This window comes from Geotrypetes seraphini, chromosome 3 (assembly GCF_902459505.1).
Source record: "Geotrypetes seraphini chromosome 3, aGeoSer1.1, whole genome shotgun sequence".
In the NCBI taxonomy this organism is placed as follows: domain Eukaryota; kingdom Metazoa; phylum Chordata; class Amphibia; order Gymnophiona; family Dermophiidae; genus Geotrypetes; species Geotrypetes seraphini.
In genome coordinates, this window is record NC_047086.1 from 266,215,471 (window position 1) to 266,242,746 (window position 27,276).

At 48.3% G+C, this 27,276-nt stretch overlaps 1 protein-coding gene across 7 annotated transcripts in view; it reads right to left on the reverse strand.

Moving 5' to 3' along the window:
* Positions 1-27,276, reverse strand: part of ARID4B (AT-rich interaction domain 4B) — an 852,780-nt gene that overhangs the window by 181,406 nt on the left and 644,098 nt on the right. For all 7 annotated transcript variants that reach the window (XM_033937320.1, XM_033937318.1, XM_033937319.1 and 4 more), the window contains one exon: positions 1,208-1,292. In XM_033937320.1, the coding sequence (XP_033793211.1) occupies positions 1,208-1,292 (85 nt within the window). The remainder of the gene's footprint in view (positions 1-1,207; positions 1,293-27,276) is intronic.

Here is a 27,276-nt window from a genome sequence, read left to right on the forward strand (position 1 = left end):
CCCTCCATCGCGGTGCCGAAGAGTAACTTTTGCTGGATCGGGCGGTTTTTCAAGGTTATCTTCTGAAGTGAAGAGCACCGAGAGCAAGTTTCTGGACGGTGCTCAGGCTCCAAACACTGAAGGCACCAGCGATGTGGGTCAGTGACTGAGATGGGTCAAGCACAGTGTCCATGCTTTTTAAAACCCATCTGCGGCTAGGACATCGATGGGAAAACAGACTCCGCAAAATCAAAGTCAGAGGCCAAGGTGGCCGAACAGGCCCCGCTGGGACGAGACCGCGACAGGGAAAAAATGAATGTTCAATTTTATTTCTTTATTTTTTTTTTATAAAAAAGAAAATAATTATAATAAAAAAGAAAAAATACTGAGGGACTGCACGCCTATGTCGGGCGGGAAGGTGCTCGTGCATGCGCGGTACAGGTTATCGCAAACTTTCTAAAGACTTAAAGTGGCGATGCACTTTTAAAGTGGTCCGTACCGGGGCTCCGTCGGTGACGTCACCCATCAGTGAGAATATGCTGCCTGCTTGTCCTGGGATAAAGAGGACATGTCTGGGGAAATCTAAACATCTGGTAACCCTAACTATACATGTCTCTATCCTGAAACTGAGAAACTGCAACCACTGCATTAAGATAGGCTAAGCTCAACTTGGAACCTTGAGAGTTTTTGTTTTGACCTGGCTGGCTGCAGGCCAGCCTGGTGTATCTGCTGGAGACTATGCTATTAACCCTGGTTCCAGGGACCAGGCCAGAGACCTGTAAGACTTGTTGCTTTACCAAGTGACTTTCATATATGCTGTGGCCCTGAAGAAGCAGGCAAGACAAAAACTGTTGTGTTTACAATAAACTAGATATTAATTTTGCTTTCTCTCCACATGTGAATAGGAACCCACCATAATTTGTTGAGTATGTGTGGCTTGTCTTACCAGGCCCTGTGATCTATCCTCACACACAGTCCCATAGATGATATAGTGTTTCACTAAAAGAGACAACATTTGGGTCATATAACTTATACTAGTTTCTCTTGTTGGACAAAATGCCAATAATGTTCAGTTGGCACAGCCAGGTTGGGGGGGCGGGGCGGAGGGGTAAGGTATGCAAACTCCCAGTGAACAACTGTTTTCTTGATTTGCAAACCCTGTAATATTTAGTCTTCCAAAACAATACTGCAAGAAACTAAGAATTATTACTGAAATAAAATTCCTCACCTTTATTTTCTTTCGATGTTTTATTTTTGGCACATTTTTATCAGTTGGTCTTACTATCTTGTCTGCTTTTATCCATTCATCATATCTAGGATTAAAGAAAAACCAAATATTTAAAGAAATTTGACATATTGTAAAGATAAAAACTGGACTACTGAACACATCAAAAATATGAATCATATGGAAAAATTAATGTTACCAAGCATTTATGTTGCAAGCTCAGCTTTACTTCTCTTTTTTTTTTTTGTTAAGTTATGTAGTAGTGCATACCTGGTTAGTCTGGTTTCCTTTTCAAATTTATTTATTGAAAATAAAGATATCAAATAAATATTAACATAGCAACAGTAGATTAGCACAACAGATGCTTACGTTGAGTAATATGGAAAGATAAAATAGAATATTATGAAGTAATATCTTGAGTTATTTGTACAGCAGTGAAGTATAATGAAAGATAATTATCCTTCCCTTTTACAAAACCGCAATATCAGTTTTTAGCGCAGGCCAGCGCGCTAAATTCTCTGTGCTGCTCCCAACGCTCATAGGAACTCTATGAGTGTCGGGAGTAGCGCAGAGTATTCAGTGCGCCAACCTGCACTAAAAAACGCTATTGCGGTTTTGTAAAAGGGGGGGGGGGAATATATTAGGTAAAAGTTTCAGAATGTCAATGGAAGGAAGACCGTTGGCAATAGGAAACCAAATTTTCTACTTGAAGGCGCCTCCGGGAGCCTAGGGAGGCCCGTAAGACGCCTAAGCTCGCCTAAGGGCCTTAGGCGAACCTAGGCGGCCCTACGCGTCTCCCTAGTAGAGGAAGAGACGCTTACAATGTAGGCCAACAAAATGCTGGTCTACATTGTAAGTAGACGCGGCCGCTATACTTATTGCGGCAAGGGATCTCTCTGCCGCTATAAGTATAGCGGGCCGCGGCTGCCTATCCGATCGCTGGTAGGAGGGTGTCCAAACCCTCCTGCCAGAAGATGCCCCCCCCCCCCCCGATACTACCGATCGCTGGCAGGAGAGTGCCCAAACCCTCCTGCCAGAACATGCCCCCCCCCCCAACAATATCGATCGCTAGCAGGAGGGTGCTCAATCCCTCCTGCCCGAAGACGCACTCCCTATGCACCCTCCCCCCCCCGCGCTAACAGCCCCCAAACCTCCACCCCACCAAACTAACCTTTTCTTTTGGCCAGACGGGTCTTGTCCGTCCAGCCGGCAGGCCCGCCTCGTCGAAATGAGGCGGGCCCGCCCCTTCCCGGCCCATCCCGCTGAAGCCTAAGGCCTGATTGGCCCAGGCTCTAGGCGCCTGGGCCAATCAGGCCTTAGACTTAGTGGGGATGGGCGGACCCGCTATGCCTAAGGCCTGATTGGTCCAGGCTTCTAGAGCCTGGGCGAATCAGGCCTTAGGCTTCGGCGGGATGGACCGGGAAGCGGCGGGCCCGCCTCATTTCGATGAGGCGGGCCTGCCAGCTGCACGGGCAAGACCCGTCTGGCCAAAAGAAAAGGTTAGTTTGGTGGGGTGGAGGTTTGGGGGCTGTTAGCGCGGGGGGGAGGTGCGTAGGGAGTGTGTCTTCGGGCACGAGGGATTGGGCACCCTCCTGCTAGCGATCGATATTGTCGGGGGGGGGGCATCTTCTGGCAGGAGGGTTTGGGCACTCTCCTGCCAGCGATCGGTAGTGTCGGGGGGGGGGCATCTTCTGGCAGGAGGGTTTGGACACCCTCCTGCCAGCGATCGGACAGGCAGCCGCGGCCCGCTATACTTATAGCGGCAGAGAGATCCCTTGCCCCAATAAGTATAGCGGCCGCGTCTACTTACAATGTAGACCAGCATTTTGTTGGCCTACATTGTAAGCGTCTATTCCTCTACTAGGGAGACGCGTAGGGCCGCCTAGGTTCGCCTAAGGCCCTTAGGCGAGCTTAGGCGTCTTGCGGGCCTCCCAAGGCTCCCGGAGGCGCCTTCAATATAGACGGCCTGCCTGGGGAGCATTTTTTTTTAAAATGTGCATCCCGATTGGCTGATTAGACAGCTGTAGGACGCCTACAGCTGCCTAAAATCGGGACGCACTTTGTAGAATCAGGGCCAAATTGTCTAAAGTAGAGGTGCAGTGGTAATCACTCCCTCACTCCAATATCCACAAAAACCATCTCCTACCCCCGAAAGGCCCCTTGGTATCTACCGCTCCATAGAGAGCTGAAACAGAAATGTCGCACTTTGGAGCGCAAATGGAAAAAATCTAAATCCCCCTCAGATACACAGACCTGGAGGGTCAATATTAAACTTTACAATTCACTACTAAAAAAAGCCAGGAAGAATTTCTTCGGAGATAAAATCTCCAGATCCAACAACCAGATCAGTGCGTTGTTTAACATTTGGCGCTCCTTAACTACAAAAAAGGACCCATCCTTGCTCCCCTCGTCTCTATCAGCAGATGCCCTTGCAAAATTCTTCAATGAAAAGGTTACCACCCTAAGATGCTCCTTCCCGCCTACAGTCTCCTACAACTCCCTAATCTCTACTGACCTCAACCCTTCCCTACCTGTCTCCAATCCCATTCCAGCCGACAGATCCTGGACCGTTTTTGAGCTTGTTTCCGAATTGCAAGTCTCCAAACTCTGCCTCAAACTAAAAACTTGCAAATGTACCTTGGATCCTTTCCCCTCCTACCTATTTGAGAATATCTCTACACAGGCCATCGCTTCCCTCACCAAACTTATAAACGATGCTCTAACATCGGGCCTTTTCTCCTCCGAAATGGGACATATTGCACTAACCCCTCTACTGAAAAAGACCGACCTTGACGCCTCTATTCCCTCCAATTACCGTTCAATAGCAAATATCCCTCTCCTAACCAAGATGTTAGAATCCATCATATCCACTCAACTCTCATCCTACCTAGAAATATTCTCTATTCTCCTACCCCACCAATTCGGCTTCAGACCCAACTTCAGCACCGAATCCCTATTAGTCTCACTAATCTCTAAGGTACAACAACTTCATTCTCGCAACAAATTCGCTGTATTTCTACAATTCGACCTCTCTGCAGCTTTCGACGTCGTCCATCATGATATCCTAATCTTCCAACTCTCTGAAATAGGTATAAATTCCACAGTCCTAGACTGGTTCTCGAAATTCCTACACTTACGTTCCTACACCATTAACATAAACGGTACCTCATCCCCTCCCTGGAAGCAGATATGTGGAGTCCCGCGAGGCTCACCCCTCTCTCCTATCCTTTTCAATATTTACATGTCCTCTTTGAAACTCCTTCATCTATCCCCCCTGGAAACTCTCTACACCTATGCTGACGATATCCTCATCCTCCTTGAGACCGACTCAAACCTCACTAACCTCGCTGAGAACATATCCGCATGTATAATGAACCTTCAATCCTGGGCACATTCTGTACAAATGAAATTGAACGAGTCCAAAACAAAACTACTTTGGCTCGGCCCAATATTAGGTCATTTACCCACCTCCATCCCATTATCTTCCGGCTCCACTCTTCAGCTTCAGTTTTCAAGCAAAGTCCTTGGCATCATCATAGACTCCTCTCTCTCCTTCAATGACCATCTCAACTTCTTGGTAAAAAAATGCTTCTTTAGTCTTCATATGCTGAGGAAAGTGAGATCGTACTTTCATCATTCTCACTTCGTCGTCCTTGTTCAATCCACCATCCTCTCTAGACTGGATTATTGCAACTCCATCTATTTAAGCCTAACTAAAAAAAAACTCCATAGACTTCAGCTAATCCAGAACGCCGCGGCCAAGCTTATTTTCGCTAAAGGCAAGTTCGACCACGTCTCCCCACTCCTGTCCAAACTTCACTGGCTCCCAGTTCACTCCAGAGTCCTCTTTAAATGTGCCTGTTTAGCTTTCAAGATCCTACATGGCATCCTTCCTCCCGTTATCCCACTCTTCTGGAACTCCTCTAACCCTAATTCCACTAGATCAGTGTTTTTCAACCGCTGTTCCGCGGCACACTAGTGTGCCGCGAGATGTTGCCTGGTGTGCCGTACGGTCAGGGCCGCCATCAGGGCAGTACCACCAGTCTAGGGAGAGGGGCGGTCCGCCCCACGTGGACAGGAGAGAGCTGGACGGGGGACCCGCGGAGTTCAATACATCTCGAGCCGCGAGGCTCGTCTTCTGTTCCAGCCTGCCCTGCAGCTAACATATAGCCGATCGCAAGCTTTCCCCGATGTCAGCGCTGACGTCGGAGGGAGGGCTTAAGCAAAGCCTGCCCTCCGACGTCAGCGCTGACGTCGGAGAATACTTCCGTTCGGCTATTTGTGCGCGGCAGGGCAGGCAGGAAGCAGAAGACAAGCCTCGCGGCTTGAGCTTCGTTTTGCTGAGAAAGTTGCAAAGATGGGCTGGGAGGCAAACACGGAACACAAAAGGGGGGCGGGAGTGCGTTTTGGACACAAGGCATGAACTTGGGAGAGAGGAAGGGAGGGAAAGAGATGCTGAGGTGGGGGAGGGAATGGGTTTTTGGACACAGAAGAAATGGACTTGGGAGAGAGGAAGGGAGGGAAAGAGATGCTGAGGTGGGGGAGGGAATGGGTTTTTGGACACAGAAGAAATGGACTTGGGAGAGAGGAAGGGAGGGAAAGAGATGCTGAGGTGGGGAGGGAATGGGTTTTTGGACACAGAAGGCATGGACTTGGGAGAGAGGAAGGGAGGGAAAGAGATGCTGAGGTGGGGGAGGGAATGAGTGTTTGGACACAGAAGGCATGGACTTTGGAGAGAGGAAGGGAGGGAAAGAGATGCTGAGGTGGGGGAGGGAATGCGTTTTTGGACACAGAAGAAATGGACTTGGGAGAGAGGAAGGGAGGGAAAGAGATGCTGAGGTGGGGGAGGGAATGCGTTTTTGGACACAGAAGAAATGGACTTGGGAGAGAGGAAGGGAGGGAAAGAGATGCTGAGGTGGGGGAGGGAATGAGTGTTTGGACACGGAAGGCATGGACTTTGGAGAGAGGAAGGGAGGGAAAGAGATGGTTGTGTACACGAGGAATAGAAGAAAGGAGAATTTTTGGTCATAGGGAGGGAGTGAGGTACAGATAGTGGCATACCAGGGTGGGGGGGGGCGGTCTGCCCCACCCCGGGTTTACGTCCCAAGGGGGTGCACAGCTGGCCACCCTCCAGTGTTGTCCCTAGGCCGGCAAACTGCGGCTCTTTAGCCACTTGAGTGCCACCGCCGCCAACGGTGTTGTTGGCGGTGGCAGCATTATAAAATACTTTCTTTGTGTTTATTTGATTCCTATTCAAGAGAATTACTTTATATATAGGCACAGAGTTAAATTTTTTAACATTTTCTAATGGTGGTGTGCCTCGTGATTTTTTTCATGAAACAAGTGTGCCTTTGCCCAAAAAAGGTTGAAAAACACTGCACTAGATCCTCCCAAAAACTGAAACTATCATTCCCCTCTTCAAAAGGTATATCCCGCATAGGAAAACTAGGAACATCCCTCCCCTTTAGAACCACAGAACTCTGGAACAACCTCATATCCCCACTCAGAATTTCAAGCTCCCTCCAATCCTTCCGCAAACACCTGAAAACTTGGCTCTTTTCAAAAATCTAACACCTCCCGCTCTTTGGTACCCTGTCCCTCTTTATCTTCCTAGCTCCTTTCCTATAACCCTTCATTGTAGCTCCTTTTCAACCTAACCCTGTAAACCGTGCCGAGCTCTACGCTTGTGGAGATGGTGCGGTATACAAACCTAAGGTTTAGTTTAGTTTAGTTTAATCTGTCAGGAGTGGTTGGTTTGGTTTCTGTATATTTTAAGTTTTGTTGTTTTTCCTTTCTCTTAGACATGTACTTAAGATTAGGGGGCTCATAATCAAAACTGAAACACATCTAAAAACCTGCCCAAGATGGTACATGGACAATCTACAAGACAGGGCAACCAAATACCGATAATTGAAAGCCGACCAGAGCTAGATCCAAACTCGCACTATGTCTATTGCAGGTTGTACAAAATGGAGGTGTTCCGTGGGCATTCTGAAGGCGTGTTTATGTCAGGAACGTACAAATATGATCACAGAAATCACAGCAGTTTGCTGTGTGCATGCTAAAACCTGTCTACACTTAGGCCTCCTTAAAAAGTGCATAAGCTATTCTGAGCGACTAGCAATCCAGTGCTTATAGAGATCAAAAACTGAGTGTGTGTGTGAATCTGCACAGATACTGGCTGATACATTAGCAGCGTTTGAGTGTTCAACCCTGTCTCTATCTGCACGTGACCTGCCCTACTTCTTTGGTTCACCCGTTTCTCTCCCGACATCTAACAGACCCCTGCCACATCCCTCCTACCTGCATCTCCACCTCTTTACCTCCCTTCCATTTCACCTTACTCACTCACCTTGCTCTCTGTAGCTGTGTTGTCTCTGTCTGTATCCTGTGCCAGGAGCTGTAGAAGAGAGATGAGTTCCCACCTGTCTTTGTCTGACTGACTGAGGACTACTGGGATAGCAATTGCCTGTGCTTTGTTTGGTAGGTGATGAATGTAGTGGTTTTTGTTTAAGACATAGCACAGAGACAGTAGTTCCTGCCTTAGGGCTCCTTATACAAAGATGCAACAGCAATTCTGCCACAGCAAATGCATTGAAGCCCATAAGAATTGAATGGACTTTGGTTCATTTGCCATGGGAGAATTGCTACTGTGGCTTTGTAAAATGACCCTTTACTGAGTGAACTCCATAATACAGCGGTCTCAAACTCAAACCCTTTGCACGGCCACATTTTGGATTTGTAGGTACTTGGAGGTATTCAGAAAAAAATAGTTAATGTCTTATTAAAGAAGCTAGTGTTTAAGATCATTACATTAACGGGTGCTAGAGTAGATGTCTGTCTGTCTTTTTTTTTGGTCTCTCTCTCTTCTTATACGCTGTCTGTCTGTGTCTCTCCCTGGCCCCCTTTCTTTCTTTCTGTCTCTGTCTCCCTGGCCCCCTGCCTGTATTTCTCTGTTGTGCCATGCCTGCCTGATTCTCTGTGACCCCCTTCCTATGTCCTTAGTGTCCCATCTTATGTCTTTAGTGCCTTCAGTACCTCCTTCCTATGTCCTTACTGCCCTCGGTGCCTCCTATGTCCTTAGTGCCCCCAGTGCCACCTTCCTATGTCCATGGTGCCCCCAATTCCTCCTTCCTGTCCTTAGTTTCCCATCCTATGTCCTCAGTGCCTCCTTCGTATGTCCTTAGTGCCCCCAGTGCCACCTTCCTATGTCCTTAGTGTCCCATCCTATGCCCCCAGTACCTCCTTCCTATCCTTAGTGTCCCATCCTATGTCCTTAGTGCCCTCAGTACCTCCTATGTCCTTAATGCCCTCAGTGCCTCCTTCCTGCCCTCAGTGCCTCCTTCCTATGTTCTTAGTGCCCTCAGTGCTTCCTATGTCCTTAGTGCCCCCAGTGCCATCCTCCTATGTCCTTAGTGCCCCCAGTGCCAAGTTCCTATGTCCTTAGGGTCCCATCCTATGCCCCCAGTGCCTCTTTTTATCCTTAGTGTCCCATCCTATGTCCTTAGTGCCCTCAGTGCCTCCTATGTCCTTAGTGCACTCAGTGCCTCCTTCCTATGTCCTTAGTGTCCTCAGTGCCTCCTATGTCCTTAGTGCTCCCAGTGCCACCTTCTTATCTCCTTAGTGCCCTCAGTGCCTCCTATGTCCTTAGTGCTCCCAGTGCCACCTTCCTATGTCCTTAGTGCCCCCAGTTCCTCCTTCCTGTCCTTAGTGTCCCATCTTATGTCCTTAGTGCCCTAAGTGCCTATGTGCTTAGTGCTCCCAGTGCCACCTTCCTACCGTATGTCCTTAGTACCCTCAGTGCCTCCTATGTGCTTAGTGCCCCAGTGCCACCTTCCTATGTCCTTAGTGCCCTCAGAGCCTCCTATGTCCTTAGTGCCCCCAGTGCCACCTTCCTATGTCCTTAGTGCTCTAGTGCCTCCTATGTCCTTAGTGCCCCCAGTGACACCTTCCTATGTCATTAGTGCCCTCAGTGCCTCCTATGTCCTTAGTGCCCCCAGTGTCACCTTCCTATGTCCTTAGTGCTCTAGTGACTCCTATGTCCTTAGTGCCCCCAGTGCCACCTTCCTATGTCCTTAGTGCCCTCAGTGCCTCCTCTGTCCTTAGTGCCCCCAGTGCTACCTTCCTATGTCCATAGTGCCCCCAATGCCTCCTTCCTGTCCTTAGTGTCCCATCCTATGTCCTCAGTGCCTCCTTCGTATGTCCTTAGTGCCCCTTCCTATGTCCTTAGTGCCCTCAGTGCCTATGTCATTAGTGCCCTCAGTGCCTCCTATGTCCTTAGTGCCCCCAGTGCCACCTTCCTATGTCCTTAGTGTCCCATCCTATGCCCCCAGTGCCTCCTTCCTGTCTTTAGTGTCCCATCCTATGTCCTTAGTGCCCCAGTGCCACCTTCCTATGTCCTTAGTGCCCCCAGTGCCTCCTTCCTGTCCTTAGTGTCCCATCCTATGTCCTCAGTGCCTCCTTCCTATGTCCTTAGTGCCCCTTCCTATGTCCTTAGTGCCCTCAGTACCTCCTATGTCCTTAGTACCCCCAGTGCCACCTTCCTATGTCCTTAGGGTCCCATCCTATGCCCCCAGTGCCTCCTTCCTATCCTTAGTGTCCCATCCTATGTCTTTAGTGCCCTCAGTGCCTCCTATATCCTTAGTGCACTCAGTGCCTCCTTCCTATGTTCTTAGTGCCCTCAGTGCCTCCTATGTCCTTAGTGCCCCAGTGCCACCTTTCTATCTCCTTAGTGCCCTCAGTGCCTCCTATGTCCTTAGTGCTCCCAGTGTCACCTTCCTATGTCCTTAGTGCTCTAGTGACTCCTATGTCCTTAGTGCCCCCAGTGCCACCTTCCTATGTCCTTAGTGCCCTCAGTGCCTCCTCTGTCCTTAGTGCCCCCAGTGCTACCTTCCTATGTCCATAGTGCCCCCAATGCCTCCTTCCTGTCCTTAGTGTCCCATCCTATGTCCTCAGTGCCTCCTTCGTATGTCCTTAGTGCCCCTTCCTATGTCCTTAGTGCCCTCAGTGCCTATGTCCTTAGTGCCCCTAGTGCCACCTTCCTATGTCCTTAATGTCCCATCCTATGCCCCCAGTACCTCCTTCCTATCCTTAGTGTCCCATCCTATGTCCTTAGTGCCCTTAGTACCTCCTATGTCCTTAGTGCCCCCAGTGCCACCTTCCTATGTCCTTAGTGTCCCATCCTATGCCCCCAGTGCCTCCTTCCTGTCCTTAGTGTCCCATCCTATGTCCTTAGTGCCCCCAGTGCCACCTTCCTATGCCCCCAGTGCCTCCTTCCTGTCCTTAGTGTCCCATCCTATGTCCTCAGTGCCTCCTTCCTATGTCCTTAGTGCCCCTTCCTATGTCCTTAGTGCCTTCAGTACCTCCTATGTCCTTAGTACCCCCAGTGCCACCTTCTTATGTCCTTAGGGTCCCAGCCTATGCCCCCAGTGCCTCCTTCCTATCCTTAGTGTCCCATCCTATGTCCTTAGTGCCCTCAGTGCTTCCTATATCCTTAGTGCACTCAGTGCCTCCTTCAAGTTTCAAGTTTCAAGTTTATTAGGTTTTAATATACCGACCATCAAATAAATATCTGGCCGGTGTACATCACAATAAAAATATAAATAAATAAGGAGGGGGAGTTAATATATTCAATATTTAGAGGTACAAACAGTGTATATTAAAACATGGACTAGACAAACTTGATTGTGAGGGAAGAGGTTTATGGAAGGGTAAAGTTACAATGTTGAGAGAAAAGGGAGAAAGAAGGGATAGGAAAACAACATTTGGGTGGGGAAAAGTCTTTGAAATAATTTTTGAAGTTGAATAATTGAAAATAACTGAGAAATAGATATTAAACTGAAATAAATGCATCACGGAATAGAAAAGTCTTTAAGCCTGTCTTAAATTTATCTAGTTGTTGTTCGTCACGAAGAGGTTGTGGTAAAGAGTTCCATAGCATTGGGGCAGTGACAGAGAAATTTATTTTCCGTGTGTAATAAAAAATTTTAATAGAGGGGATCAGAAGAAGATTTTGATTTGTGGATCTCAGAGTATGAGATGAACATTGGGGGATGAGGAGTTTATGTAGAAATGAAGGCAGATGAGAGGATTTTATTTTGAAGGTCAAGAGAATAATTTTATATGTAATTCGGTGGGCCACAGGAAGCCAGTGGGCATCTTTCAGAATTGGAGTGACGTGATCATATTTACCTAGTTTATAAATGAGTTTTATTGCTGTATTTTGAATCAATTGAAGACGTCGGATTTCTTTTTGTGGAAGACCGTTAAAAAGGGAATTACAATAGTCTAGGTGAGAAATGATCAAAGAATGAACCAGGATTGTAATTGATTCGGTCTGTAGGATTGAAGTCAATGAACGAATGATACGGAGTTTATAGAAACAAGTTTTTATTATAGAACTGATGTGATCGTGGAATGATAAATCTTTATCAATAATAACCCCTAAAAGTTTTATTTTTCTTTCCATTTGGATTGGAACTGATTTAATAGCTATTTTTTCTGGTAAGGATTCACTATTTTTGGTTGAGAATAGGAGTCCACGAGATTTGTTAACATTGAGGGAAAGTTTGTTAGTGTAGAGCCAGTCGTTTATTGTTAATATCTTTTATGTCAGAAGTATTAGAAGTGTCGATTGGATGAAGAAGTTGAATGTCATCTGCATAAGCGAAGATCGTAAATGCAAGGGACCTGGGGAGAGGAAGAAGCGATATGGATTGCTCTGAAAAGAGAAGATGGAACTTCTATCTACGTGGGTGTAGTCTACAGACCTCCGACTCAATCGCAGCAAATTGATAAGGATCTGATTGTGGATATCCAAAAGTTTGGAAGGAAAGAGGAGGTTCTGCTGTTGGGAGATTTCAACCTGCCGGATGCGGACTGGAATGTTCCGTCTGCGGAATCGGAAAGAAGTAGGGAGATTGTGGATGCCTTTCAAGAGGCTCTGCTCAGACAAATGGTGACGGAACCCACAAGGGAAAAAGCGATATTGGATCTGGTCCTCACAAATGGAGAGAGTATCTCTAATGTTCGAGTGGGTGCTCACCTGGGTAGTAGCGATCATCAAAACGGTTTGGTTTGATATAACGGCTAAAGTGGAGAGCGGCCGCACGATACTTAAAGTCCTAGATTTCAAACGCACGGACTTTAATGCAATGGGAAAGTACCTGAAGAAAGAGCTGTTAGGATGGAGGACATAAGAGAAGTGGAAAGACAGTGGTCTAAGCTGAAAGGAGCGATAAAAATGGCTACGGACCTTTATGTGAAGAAAATCAATAAAAACAAAAGAAAAAGGAAGCCGATATGGTTCTCCAACCTAGTGGCTGAGAAAATAAAGGCGAAAGAGTTGGCGTTTCATGAAATATAAAAAACCCAAGAAGAGGAGAGCAGAAAGGACTACAGGGTGAAACTGAAAGAAGCCAAGAGAGAGATACGTTTGGCGAAGGCACAGGCGGAAGAACAAATGGCTAAAAATGTAAAAAAGGGAGATAAAAATTTTTTCAGATATATTAGTGAAAGGAGGAAGATAAAAAATGGAATTGCCTAGGCTAAAAGATGCTGGGAACAAATATGTGGAGAGTGATGAGGAGAAAGCAAATGTGCTAAACAAATACTTCTGTTCTGTGTTCACAGAAGAAAATCCTGGAGAAGGACCGAGATTGTCCGGCAAAGTTACACGAGAAAATGGAGTAGATTCTGCGCCGTTCACGGAAGGAGGGTGTTTATGAGCAACTTGAAAAACTGAAGGTGGACAAAGCGATGGGACCAGACGGGATCCATCCAGGATACTAAGGGAACTCAGAGAGGTTCTGGCGAGTCCTATTAAAGACTTGTTCAACAAATCTCTGGAGACGGGAGTGATTCCTGGGGATTGGAGGAGAGCGGATGTGGTCCCTATTCATAAAAGTGGTCACAGGGATGAAGCAGGAAACTACAGGCCGGTGAGCCTCACTTCAGTTGTTGGAAAAATAATGGAAGTGTTGCTGAAAGAAAGGATAGTGTATTTCCTTGAATCTAATGGGTTACAGGATCCGAGGCAACATGGCTTTACAAAAGGTAAATCGTGCCAAACGAACCTGATTGAATTTTTTGATTGGGTGACCAGAGAGCTGGATCGAGGACATATGCTAGATGTAATTTATTTGGATTTCAGCAAAGCCTTTGATACAGTTCCTCATAGGAGACTGTTGAACAAACTTGAAGGGCTAAAGTTAGGACCCAAAGTGGTGAACTGGGTCAGAAACTGGCTGTCGGACAGACGCCAGAGGGTGGTGGTTAATGGAAGTCGCTCGAAGGAAGGAAAGGTGACTAGTGGAGTCCCTCAGGGTTCGGTGCTGGGGCCAATCCTGTTCAATATGTATGTAAGTGACATTGCTGAAGGGTTAGAAGGAAAAGTGTGCCTTTTTGCAGATGATACCAAGATTTGTAACAGAGTAGACACCGAAGAGGGAGTGGAAAATATGAAAAAGGATCTGCAAAAGTTAGAGGAATGGTCTAATGCCTGGCAACTAAAATTCAATGCAAAGAAATGCAGAGTAATGCATTTGGGGATTAATAATAGGAAGGAACCGTATATGCTGGGAGGAGAGAAGCTGATATGCACGGACGGGGAGAGGGACCTCGGGGTGATAGTGTCCGAAGATCTAAAGGCGAAAAAACAGTGTGACAAGGCAGTGGCTGCTGCCAGAAGGATTCTGGGCTGTATAAAGAGAGGCGTAGTCAGTAGAAGAAAGAAGGTGTTGATGCCCCTGTACAGGTCATTGGTGAGGCCCCACTTGGAGTATTGTGTTCAGTTTTGGAGACCGTATCTGGCGAAAGACGTAAGAAGACTTGAGGCGGTCCAGAGGAGGGCGACGAAAATGATAGGAGGCTTGCACCAGAAGACATATGAGGAGAGACTGGAAGCCCTGAATATGTATACCCTAGAGGAAAGGAGAGACAGGGGAGATATGATTCAGACGTTCAAATACTTAAAGGGTATTAACGTAGAACAAAATCTTTTCCAGAGAAAGGAAAATGGTAAAACCAGAGGACATAATTTGAGGTTGAGGGGTGGTAGATTCAGGGGCAATGTTAGGAAATTCTACTTTACGGAGAGGGTGGTGGATGCCTGGAATGCGCTCCCGGGAGAGGTGGTGGAGAGTAAAACTGTGACTGAGTTCAAAGAAGCGTGGGATGAACACAGAAGATTTAGAATCAGAAAATAATATTAAAGATTGAACTAGGCCAGTTACTGGGCAGACTTGTACGGTCTGTGTCTGTGTATGGCCGTTTGGAGGAGGATGGGCAGGGGAGGGCTTCAATGGCTGGGAGGGTGTAGATGGGCTGGAGTAAGTCTTAACAGAGATTTCGGCAGTTGGAACCCAAGCACAGTACCGGGTAAAGCTTTGGATTCTCGCCCAGAAATAGCTAAGAAGAAAAAAAAAAAAAAAAAAAAATTTTTTAAATTGAATCAGGTTGGGCAGACTGGATGGACCATTCGGGTCTTTATCTGCCGTCATCTACTATGTTACTATGTTACCATGTTCTTAGTGCCTATGTTCTTAGTGCCCTCAGTGCCTCCTATGTCCTTAGTGCCCCAGTGCCACCTTTCTATCTCCTTAGTGCCCTCAGTGCCTCCTATGTCCTTAGTGCTCCCTGTGTCACCTTCCTATGTCCTTAGTGCCCTCAGTGCCTCCTATGTCCTTAGAGCCCCCAGTGCCACCTTCCTATGTCCTTAGTGTCCCATCCTATGCCCCCAGTGCCTCCTTCCTGTCCTTAGTGTTCCATCCTATGTCCCTAGTGCCTCCAGTGCCACCTTCCTATGTCCTTAGTGCCCCCAGTGCCTCCTTCCTGTCCTTAGTGTCCCATCCTATGTCCTTAGTGCCCTCAGTGCCTCCTATATCCTTAGTGCACTCAGTGCCTCCTTCCTATGTTCTTAGTGCCCTCAGTGCCTCCTATGTCCTTAGTGCCCCAGTGCCACCTTTCTATCTCCTTAGTGCCCTCAGTGCCTCCTATGTCCTTAGAGCCCCCAGTGCCACCTTCCTATGTCCTTAGTGTCCCATCCTATGCCCCCAGTGCCTCCTTCCTGTCCTTAGTGTCCCATCCTATGTCCTCAGTGACTCCTTCCTATGTCCTTAGTGCCCCTTCCTATGTCCTTAGTACCCCCAGTGCCACCTTCCTATATCCTTAGGGTCCCATCCTATGCCCCTTCCTATCCTTCCTATCCTTAGTGTCCCATCCTATGTCCTTAGTGCCCTCAGTGCCTCCTATGTCCTTAGTGCACTCAGTGCCTCCTTCCTATGTTCTTAGTGCCCTCAGTGCCTCCTATGTCCTTAGTGCACTCAGTGCCTCCTTCCTATGTTCTTAGTGCCCTCAGTGCCTCCTATGTCCTTAGTGCTCCAGTGCCACCTTTCTATCTCCTTAGTGCCCTCAGTGCCTCCTATGTCCTTAGTGCTCCCAGTATCACCTTCCTATGTCCTTAGTGCCCTCAGTGCCTCCTATGTCCTTAGTGCCCCCAGTGCCACCTTCCTATGTCCTTAGTGTCCCATCCTATGCCCCCAGTGCCTCCTTCCTGTCTTTAGTGTCCCATCCTATGTCCTTAGTGCCTCCAGTGCCACCTTCCTATGTCCTTAGTGCCCCCAGTGCCTCCTTCCTGTCCTTAGTGTCCCATCCTATGTCCTCAGTGCCTCCTTCCTATGTCCTTAGTGCCCCTTCCTATGTCCTTAGTACCCCCAGTGCCACCTTCCTATGTCCTTAGGGTCCCATCCTATGCCCCCAGTGCCTCCTTCCTATCCTTAGTGTCCCATCCTATGTCCTTAGTGCCCTCAGTGCCTCCTATGTCCTTAGTGCACTCAGTGCCTCCTTCCTATGTTCTTAGTGCCCTCAGTGCCTCCTATGTCCTTAGTGCCCTCAGTGCCTCCTTCCTATGTTCTTAGTGCCCTCAGTGCCTCCTATGTCCTTAGTGCCCCAGTGCCACCTTTCTATCTCCTTAGTGCCCTCAGTGCCTCCTATGTCCTTAGTGCTCCCAGTGTCACCTTCCTATGTCCTTAGTGCCCCCAGTGCCTCCTTCCTGTTCTTAGTATCCCATCCTATGTCCTTAGTGCCCTCAGTGCCTCCTATGTCCTTAGTGCCCTCAGTGCCTCTTTCCTATGTCCTTAGTGCCCTCAGTGCCTCCTATGTGCTTAGTGCTCCCAGTGCCACCTTCCTATGTTCTTAGTGCCCTCAGTGCCTCCTATGTGCTTAGTGCCCCCAGTGTCACCTTCCTATGTCCTTAGTGCCCTCAGTGCCTCCTATGTCCTTAGTGCCCACAGTGCCACCTTCCTATGTCCTTAGTGCCCCCAGTGCCACCTTCCTATGTCCTTAGTGCCCTCAGTGCCTCCTATGTCCTTAGTGCCCACAGTGCCACCTTCCTATGTCCTTAGTGCCCTCAGTGCCTCCTATGGCCTTAGTGCCCCCAGTGCCTCCTTCCTGTCCTTAGTGTTCCATCCTATGTCCTCAGTGCCTCCTTCGTATGTCCTTAGTGCCCCTTCCTATGTCCTTAGTGCCCTCAGTGCCTCCTATGTCCTTAGTGCCCCAAGTGCCACCTTCCTATGTCCTTAGTGCCCTCAGTACCTCCTATGTCCTTAGTGCTCTAGTGCCTCCTATGTCCTTAGTGCCCCCAGTGCGACCTTCCTATGTCCTTAGTGCCTCCTATGTCCTTAGTGCCCCCAGTGCCACCTTCCTATGTCCATAGTGCCCCCAATGCCTCCTTCCTGTCCTTAGTGTCCCATCCTATGTCCTCAGTGCCTCTTTCGTATGTCCTTAGTGCCCCTTCCTATGTCCTTAGTGCCCCCAGTGCCACCTTCCTATGTTCTTAGTGCTCCTTCCTATGTCCTTAGTGCCCTCAGTGCCTCCTATGTCCTTATTGCCCCCAGTGCCACCTTCCTATGTCCTTAGGATCCCATCCTATGCCCCAGTGCCTCTTTCCTATCCTTAGTGTCCCATCCTATGTCCTTAGTGCCCTCAGTGCCTCCTATGTCCTTAGTGCCCTCAGTGCCTCCTATGTCCTTAATGCCCTCAGTGTCTCCTATGTGCTTAGTGCCCCTAGTGCCACCTTTCTATGTCCTTAGTGCCCTCAGTGCCTCCTATGTCCTTAGTGCCCCCAGTGCCACCTTCCTATGTACTTAGTACCCTCAGTGCTTCCTATGTCCTTAGTGCCCCCAGTGCCACCTTCCTATGTCCTCAGTGCCCCCAGTGCCTATGTCTTTAGTGTCCTCAGTGCCCCTTCCTATGTCCTCTGTGCCCCCAGTGCCTCCTTCTTATGCCCCCTCACTGCCTTCCAGACTTTGTCCCACCCCCACCCCCAAAGCCAGCCAGCCTGCCTGCCTCCCTCCCTCCCATCCCCCTGTGCAGTAGAACCCTTGAGCAGCATTTCCATCTCCTTCCCGCCACTACCGCTGCCATGCAGCCGACCCCCACTTAACCTCCCATCCGACTCTCCCACTGCGAGACGACCAGAAACCTCCTGGCTCGAGCAGTGTCCGCAGCACTCTAAACACGCTTCTTTGCGGACTTCTACTGCCCGTGATTCCCTCTGCCGCGTCACCGGCAGAACAAATCAGGGCAGTAGAAGGCCCCGAAGCAGTGTGTTTAGAGTGCTGCGGCTGCTGCTGGAGTCATGAGGTTTGTCGGGACCTTGGGAAGAGAAGGGGGGCGCAGCAAGGGACTAAGGGAGCCGGCCAGACCGCGGTTGGAGGGTCGGATGGGAGGCTCAACGGGGGTTTGGGTGCGCCGGGGAGGGGGGTGGGGGGGGGCGAAGACGACGACACTCAACCTCTCGCTGGGGATGGACTGGACACGAAATTTGTGGTGCCAGAAAGGCTCTGGACGCGAGCTGGGAGGAAGACCGGCGGTTGCTGAGGCTGCAACCGCCCGGAGACTCCGTTCAGTTGCCCAGGACCCTATTACACTCGGTGCGCCTCCGGGTCCATGTGCACGGCCCGTACTGCATACTCCAAAGAGGGGAGCAGAAGGAATGGCGGTGGCGACAGCGGTTTCTTTCGCAGTGAGTGAGGGCGGTAGGGGGAAGCTCCAGAGTGTTCCCTGCCGCTGCGTTCTAAAATAGAATCCAGCCACGGATCACAAAACACAGTTCACGGAAGTTTCGCCCCCCACATTTCGCCCCCAGCAATTCGCCCCTCACATTTCGCCCCCGCACATTTCGCCCCCCGGATGTTTCGCCCCCACACATTTCGCCCCCGCACATTTCGCCCCCCGGATGTTTCGCCCCCACACATTTCGCCCCCACACATTTCGCCCCCGCACATTTCGCCCCTGAGTGTCAGACTATTCCTCTCGCAGGCGATTTCTTTGCCGACACGACGGCAGGCTACAAATTCAAAGTGCACAGCTGGCTGTTCTCACTGCCTCTAATGTCGGCCCTGCAGCTCCGGACTTCCCCACACCTGCTCTCTCCCCCCCCCCCCGATCACTATTATTTTAAATGTTATGGCAGCCACGGCGCTGTATCCATCGGAGGAGACTTCTAACCTCGGCCATGAAGTTGCTGTTGCAGGAAGAGTTCCGGGGCAGGCCGAGGTTAGAAGTCTCCTCCGATGGATACAGCGCCGTGGCTGCCATAACATTTTAAATAATAGTGATCGGGGGGGGGGGGGGAGAGAGCAGGTGTGGGGAAGTCCGGAGCTGCAGGGCCGCCAGCTGTGCACTTTGAATTTGTAGCGGTTTTTTTTTTTTAAGGAGTCAGGGAGTATGCTGATGCGCCCCCGAACGCCGGCGCCGCCCCCCAGCGCGAAGAGAGTCGCTCGGCGCCGCGAGCCGCCAGCCCAAACGCGGCCCGCGCAGAGGCGCGGCCCCCCCCAACGACTAGCCGACCCCGAACGCCACCGCGAGCAGACAACCCCAACGCGGCCCGCGGCCCGGCAGTAGGGGAGCGCCGGTCCGCTGCGGTCGGCGCCGCCAGCCGCTACAGGGGGAGCGCCGGCACGCGCGTTCTGCGCCGCGAGCTGCTGGCCCTAACGCGGCTCGCGGCCTGGGAGGAAGGGAGCGCCGGTCTAATGCGTTTTTTGCCGCGGGCCGCTGGCTCCTACGCGGCTCACGGCCTGGGAGGAAGGAAGCGCCGGTCTGGTGCGGTCGGCCATTGGTGCCGGAGGGGGAGAAGGAGCCCCCAAGCGGCCCGGCCGGGAGGAGGGGAGCGCCGGTACGGTGCGTTTTTGCGCCGCGGGCCGCTGGCTCCAACGCGGCCCGCGGTATGAGAGGAGGGAAGACTACCGGCTAAGGGCAGGAATCCGATCCGACGCTCCCGGGCAGGCGGACCAGCCCGCACGTGTGGGGCGACCCGCCCCGCTCATATAGTTGCCAGGAAGAGAGTTGTTCGGTGCCGCAAGCCGCTGGCTCACACGCGGCCCGCGGCCTGGGCAGAGGTGCCGCCCCCCCCAACGATTAGCCGACCCCGAACGGCAAAGCAACCTGCGGCCAGGGAGGAGGGAGTCGGCGGCCCTGAAAGCCGGCGCGGCCGACGCCCCGACTCCTTGCAAGCCGCACCCCCCCTCCTGCACCAGCTCCACGCGGGGAGAGCCGGCAACAAGTTTAAAAAACGCCGAGGGCAGAAAGCCGATCGGCAAGAAGGCGCAGCGCTCTAAGGCGGGCGGACCCGCACGCAAGTTCCGGGCGGGCCGCCCCCACCGTCCTCTTCCTCATCGAGAGCGCCGTCGTGTCGGCAAAGAAATCGCCTGCGAGAGGAATAGTCTGACACTCAGGGGCGAAATGTGCGGGGGCGAAATGTGTGGGGGCGAAATGTGCGGGGGCGAAATGTGTGGGGGCGAAATGTGTCTGGGGGCGAAATGTGGGGGGCGAAATGTGAGGGGCGAATTGCTGGGGGCGAAATGTGGGGGGCGAACCTTCCGGATCCCACAAAACACAGTGGCAGGGAACACGAAACCCTAAGTGCACATGTGCGCTTAGGGTTTTATTATATAGGATGACAATTTTGCATGAGGTAAAACTCTTTATAGTTTATAAATCTTTCCTTTACCACGCAGCTCCTGATTGGATAAGGCCTGACTTAGTGCAGGAAGAGGCGGTCGGAACGTACCGCGAGTGATTCCCTGCACTCGCGGCGCTCCGGATGCTCTCTTGCTGCCCTCTCCCACTGCCCTCTTCAGGCTCCCCCATGAAAAACCGTATTTGCAGTTTTTTGAGATTCCTGGAATGGATCCCCCCGTGAATATCGGGGGAGTACTGTACTCATATTTAGTTTCAGATGATGGCAGGACATCCAGGCAGCAATGTCAGCCAAACAAGCAGAGACTTTTTCTTGAACTTTAGGTGAACTTTCAAGTGTAAAGAGGTAGATATGGGAATCATCAGCATATAGGTGATACTGGAAGCCATGGGAGGAGATCAGGGCACCGAGGGAAGAGGTGTAGAGAGAGAAGAGAAGAGGTCCTAAGACAGAACGCTGGGGTACGCCAACCTCTAGTGGGTTAGCAGCAGAAGAGGACTCACCGATACATATGCTTAAAAGTGCGTTGGGAAATGTAGGAGGCAAACAAGGAGAAGATAGAATCTAAACGAGAAAAGTATATCAAGGAGTAAGCTATGATTAACAGTATCAAAGTCAGCAGGTCTTTCTGTCTCTCTCACTCTCTTTGTCTTCCCCCTCTCTATGGCCTGCCATATCTCTTTCCTTGATTCAGGGTGTTTCCCCTCTCTGCAGACTCTTTCTCTCTCTCTATACCCACTCTAATCCAGCATCTGCCCTGTCTTCCCCTTCCCTTTTGGTTCAAGTCTGCTTTCCCACCCCTCCTCAATGCCCTTTTCTGTCTCTATCTCTCCTCCTTTCTCCCCCCCCCCCTCCGTGTTGATCCAGTGGCTCTATGACAACTCCCATTCTGCCGGGGTCCCGATGGGTGGGGCCTTACCTCCACTGCTTCCCACCCCAGCGAAAAAGGTCATCTTCCATGCTGTGCCTACCGCTTGTCGAGGACCAACCAGCGGGAACCGTGCAGACCCTGAAGCAGGGCCCTTGGCTGTGTTGTAGTTGCAAAGGGAGTGTGGGAGAGATGCCCTGACGGAAGGGGATGTAGCATAAGAGAAAATGCCGGCACAGAACTTTTTTTCTCTTGAGGGGGAAACATGTCATTGAAGGAAGTCAGGTGGGCGCTCACGTACATTAGCTGGGTGGAGCACCCTGCTAAAAGACGTTAGTGAGAAAACTGGCATAACCCAAAATACATAACTGCATGCTACCCTTCTTTCTGTTTCCAAGATCTTTCACTTTTAAGATTTAATAAAACTGATTTTAGAGAAAGAACCTGCTGGCAAGTAATTGTTATTAATAACAACCATCATTTAGAATATTAGCATAAAAGGACAATCGTCACTTCTTAATCCAGAATCTGGACTAATATATTGGAGTATAAATATACAGCAGACTAAGGGCAAAATAATAATAATAATAATAATGCTGTTTTTTGAAGGGGTGCATTTTATAGTCTGAATAAATAAAAGTAAGTATAACAGCTAATCCAGAAGACAGATCGTCATTTAAAAAAAAACCAATAATACAAAAGTTAGACCCACAACTATAAATAAAATCAACATTTTATTCCAATTGAATATTAAAAAGCAAAACAAGTAATATCAAAATTAGGTAGAAAGAACGAACCACAAAAATATTAACACAACAGCGAAAAAGTGAAATATGCAAAAGCAGCTTGCCAAAACTATTATTTACTAGGTTTACTGTCTTTATCTTCTGTCATATACTCTTACTTGGTTCCATGCGAGATAAGATCCTCTTATGAAACATATCTTAAATGCATCCACTAAAAGATCAGTGGTTAAAGTTTGTGATTTAGATCTAAATATAATGCACAGGCAATAGCTTTACGTTAATTGTTTTCAACCTTCCAAAAAGATATTAAGCAAAACTCAGCCAGCTTTAAAGAACAGTAATCCATAGACACCACGTTACATATATTTCATTGCCCTCACAAACAGCCCTCTTCACATGAATTCTAAGAGAATGGATTGTCTGGCATCTCTTCTTCTTTCTTCCATTCTCCCCATCTGCGGCCTGACTTCTCTCCTTCATTTTCAAATGCCCCCATCTCCACGTCCTACCTACAAACCTGTCTCTGAAGTTAACAACACCCAAAACATTGCTTCTCCAATGTTCCGCTCCCTCTGCCGCAACATTGCTGAAACAAGGCTGCCCTGTGAACTTCTAAAAGCTAAGTTACTCAGCATTTCATATTCTGCTCTTTTCACTGGTTTTCAGCATTATATCTGCTTAATTTCTCTTCTCCTCCCTGTTTCTTACTAAAAAAAATATAAAAAAGCATTAAAAAATCCTTCTCTTTCCTCTGTTAAATCTTATTTCCTCTTCCTGCAGTTTTGTTTAAAATACTGTGTTTTAGGTGGTATAGAGCCTATATTTCTGCCTTACTAGTAGTCTAAAAGTCCCACCAACCCCAGGGACCACTATTCATATATAGAGACCCATATAATCAGGACTTCACAACCAATCAAGATGACCTTTATTCTATGCAATCACTGTGGTGCTTTAATTCCAAGACATACTATTTGGAGGCTTAAGGCTTGCCCCATCTGTCTTCAACTTGCCAGTATTAAGGAGGAGCTCTGCAAACTTAAACAGGAATTGAATACAATTAAAGCAGCTTCCATCACTCCACAAAATCATACCAACTTACCACCTCTACCTCAAAGAATAAAACAGCCCAGGAATAAATGGGTCACAGTAGGCTCAGGAAGACTGCGACATGTAACACAGAAACATCCACCTTCACTAATATTACCTCTACAGAATTCCTTCGCTCCACTAATGCACTGCGATACTCAGGAAAACAGAAGGGAGGTGGGACTGGAACCAATGAAGGAAACTCAAGAGAACAAGAGCACCCTAAGTACAAATAAAAAAGCCAAAAACAGAAAACTATTACTGTTGGGGGATTCCATCATCAGAGGCATTAACCTTGGAACACAGGGCGAGGAGTCCAAAATAGTGAAATGTCTTCCAGGATCCTCAGCTACCAGGAGTTCCAGTCAAATACTGACTATAATTAAGGAAGAAACTAAGGATTTTAACACTGATGTTGTTATCCATCTGGGAACAAATGACCTGGCCAACAACTCCACACTTGCAGCACAGAAAGCTTTTCGGGAGCTTGGTGAGGGCGTGAAACCTTTTGTAAAGACTTTAGCTTTTTCTGAAATACTGCCTGCATATGGAAAAGGAGAGCAAAGAATGAAAAACACAGAGGACTTTAATAGATGGCTCAGAGCCTGGTGTCATCAAGAAGGCTTCAGGTACATAGGAGGATGGGGAAATACATGGAAGGACAAGAAGCTATATTGCACTGATGGGCTACATATTACTACAGCAGGAAAAAGAAACCTTGCAGAGAAATTTAGACAATATTTTTCTAGGCATTTAAACTAGAAGGTGGGGGTGGTGTATGTACGAAGGACAATTATAGAGACCACCCCCGGCAAAAGAAAAGATGTGATAGTAGTAAAGGCTGCAACATAAGCAATATCAGCAACTCATTTCTTAGTATTGCAACGGAAAGTGAAACAACACAAAAATCCATACGAAAAAGGAGATTATCGCTGAAAAATAGCTGGAAAGCGATGACCACAAATGCTCGCAGTCTAAGCAACAAAGTTCATGATCTGCAAGCCCTGATATTAGAGGCAGATCTAGATATTGTTGCTATCACAGAGACATGGTTCAGTGAATCACATGGATGGGATGCAAACATACCGGGATATAATCTTTTTAGGAAGGACAGAGATGGTCATAAAGGTGGAGGAGTAGCTCTCTATGTAAAGATCAATATCCAAGCGACCGAAATGCAAGGGACCTGGGGAGAGGAAGAAGCGATATGGATTGCTCTGAAAAGAGAAGATGGAACTTCTATCTACGTGAGTGTAGTCTACAGACCTCCGACTCAATCGCAGCAAATTGATAAGGATCTGATTGTGGATATCCAAAAGTTTGGAAGGAAAGAGGAGGTTCTGCTGTTGGGAGATTTCAACCTGACGGATGCGGACTGGAATGTTCCATCTGCGGAATCGGAAAAAAGTAGGGAGATTGTGGATGCCTTTCAAGAGGCTCTGCTCAGACAAATGGTGACGGAACCCACAAGGGAAAAAGCGATATTGGATCTGGTCCTCACAAATGGAGAGAGTATCTCTAATGTTCGAGTGGGTGCTCACCTGGGTAGTAGCGATCATCAAACGGTTTGGTTTGATATAACGGCTAAAGTGGAGAGCGGTCGCACGATACTTAAAGTCCTAGATTTCAAACGTACGGACTTTAATGCAATGGGAAAGTACCTGAAGAAAGAGCTGTTAGGATGGGAGGACATAAGAGAAGTGGAAAGACAGTGGTCTAAGCTGAAAGGAACGATAAAAATGGCTACGGACCTTTATGTGAAGAAAATCAATAAAAACAAGAGAAAAAGGAAGCCGATATGGTTCTCCAACCTAGTGGCTGAGAAAATAAAGGCGAAAGAGTTGGCGTTCATGAAATATAAAAAAACCCAAGAGGAGAGCAGAAAGGACTACAGGGTGAAACTGAAAGAAGCCAAGAGAGAAATACGTTTGGCAAAGGACCAGGCGGAAGAACAAATGGCTAAAAATGTAAAAAAGGGAGATAAAATTTTTTTTCAGATATATTAGTGAAAGGAGGAAGATAAAAAATGGAATTGCTAGGCTAAAAGATGCTGGGAACAAATATGTGGAGAGTGATGAGGAGAAAACAAATGTACTAAACAAATACTTCTGTTCTGTGTTCACAGAAGAAAATCCTGGAGAAGGACCGAGATTGTCCGGCAAAGTTACACGAGAAAATGGAGTAGATTCTGCGCCGTTCACGGAGGAGGGTGTTTATGAGCAACTTGAAAAACTGAAGGTGGACAAAGCGATGGGACCAGACGGGATCCATCCCAGGATACTAAGGGAACTCAGAGAGGTTCTGGCGAGTCCTATTAAAGACTTGTTCAACAAATCTCTGGAGACGGGAGTGATTCCTGGGGATTGGAGGAGAGCGGATGTGGTCCCTATTCATAAAAGTGGTCACAGGGATGAAGCAGGAAACTACAGGCCGGTGAGCCTCACTTCAGTTGTTGGAAAAATAATGGAAGTGTTGCTGAAAGAAAGGATAGTGTATTTCCTTGAATCTAATGGGTTACAGGATCCGAGGCAACATGGCTTTACAAAAGGTAAATCGTGCCAAACGAACCTGATTGAATTTTTTGATTGGGTGACCAGAGAGCTGGATCGAGGACATATGCTAGATGTAATTTACTTGGATTTCAGCAAAGCCTTTGATACAGTTCCTCATAGGAGGCTGTTGAACAAACTTGAAGGGCTGAAGTTAGGACCCAAAGTGGTGAACTGGGTCAGAAACTGGCTGTCGGACAGACGCCAGAGGGTGGTGGTTAATGGAAGTCGCTTGAAGGAAGGAAAGGTGACTAGTGGAGTCCCTCAGGGTTCGGTGCTGGGGCCAATCCTGTTCAATATGTATGTAAGTGACATTGCTGAAGGGTTAGAAGGAAAAGTGTGCCTTTTTGCAGATGATACCAAGATTTGTAACAGAGTAGACACCGAAGAGGGAGTGGAAAATATGAAAAAGGATCTGCAAAAGTTAGAGGAATGGTCTAATGCCTGGCAACTAAAATTCAATGCAAAGAAATGCAGAGTAATGCATTTGGGGATTAATAATAGGAAGGAACCGTATATGCTGGGAGGAGAGAAGCTGATATGCACGGATGGGGAGAGGGACCTTGGGGTGATAGTGTCCGAAGATCTAAAGGCGAAAAAACAGTGTGACAAGGCAGTGGCTGCTGCCAGAAGGATTCTGGGCTGTATAAAGAGAGGCGTAGTCAGTAGAAGGAAGAAGGTGTTGATGCCCCTGTACAGGTCATTGGTGAGGCCCCACTTGGAGTATTGTGTTCAGTTTTGGAGACCGTATCTGGCGAAAGACGTAAGAAGACTTGAGGCGGTCCAGAGGAGGGCGACGAAAATGATAGGAGGCTTGCGCCAGAAGACGTATGAGGAGAGACTGGAAGCCCTGAATATGTATACCCTAGAGGAAAGGAGAGACAGGGGAGATATGATTCAGACGTTCAAATACTTAAAGGGTATTAACGTAGAACAAAATCTTTTCCAGAGAAAGGAAAATGGTAAAACCAGAGGACATAATTTGAGGTTGAGGGGTGGTAGATTCAGGGGCAATGTTAGGAAATTCTACTTTACGGAGAGGGTGGTGGATGCCTGGAATGCACTCCCGAGAGAGGTGGTGGAGAGTAAAACTGTGACTGAGTTCAAAGAAGCGTGGGATGAACACAGAAGATTTAGAATCAGAAAATAATATTAAAGATTGAACTAGGCCAGTTACTGGGCAGACTTGTACGGTCTGTGTCTGTGCATGGCCGTTTGGAGGAGGATGGGCAGGGGAGGGCTTCAATGGCTGGGAGGGTGTAGATGGGCTGGAGTAAGTCTTAACAGAGATTTCGGCAGTTGGAACCCAAGCACAGTACCGGGTAAAGCTTTGGATTCTCGCCCAGAAATAGCTAAGAAGAAAAAAAAAAAAAAAATTTAAATTGAATCAGGTTGGGCAGACTGGATGGACCATTCGGGTCTTTATCTGCCGTCATCTACTATGTTACTATATGTTACTTCTTTCCATCTGCCGCATCCCGCCCTGCCTGAAAGGCTGATCAAGAAATCTTAAGTCCAGCTTACCAGTAGACAATTGGCGAATCAGCAATTCCCAGGGTGGGTTTCAGGAATAGAGTGTAGATTTACAAGAAAGAAGATTAGCAAAGGTAAGAACCTAGTCTTTCATTTTTGTACAATCCCACTCTATTCCTGGACAAGTGAGACATAACAGAACAGTGCCATAGAGTCAGTGCCAAAATGGAGGAACCAAAAGCAACATCATGCTTGGCTGCCTGTAAAACTTGGTAAAAGTATGCAAGTAGGACCAGGTAACAGTTCTGCAAATCTCCTCCAAAGAGACTGCAGACGACTCTGCCCAAGAAGAGGAAATGTTTCTAGTAGAA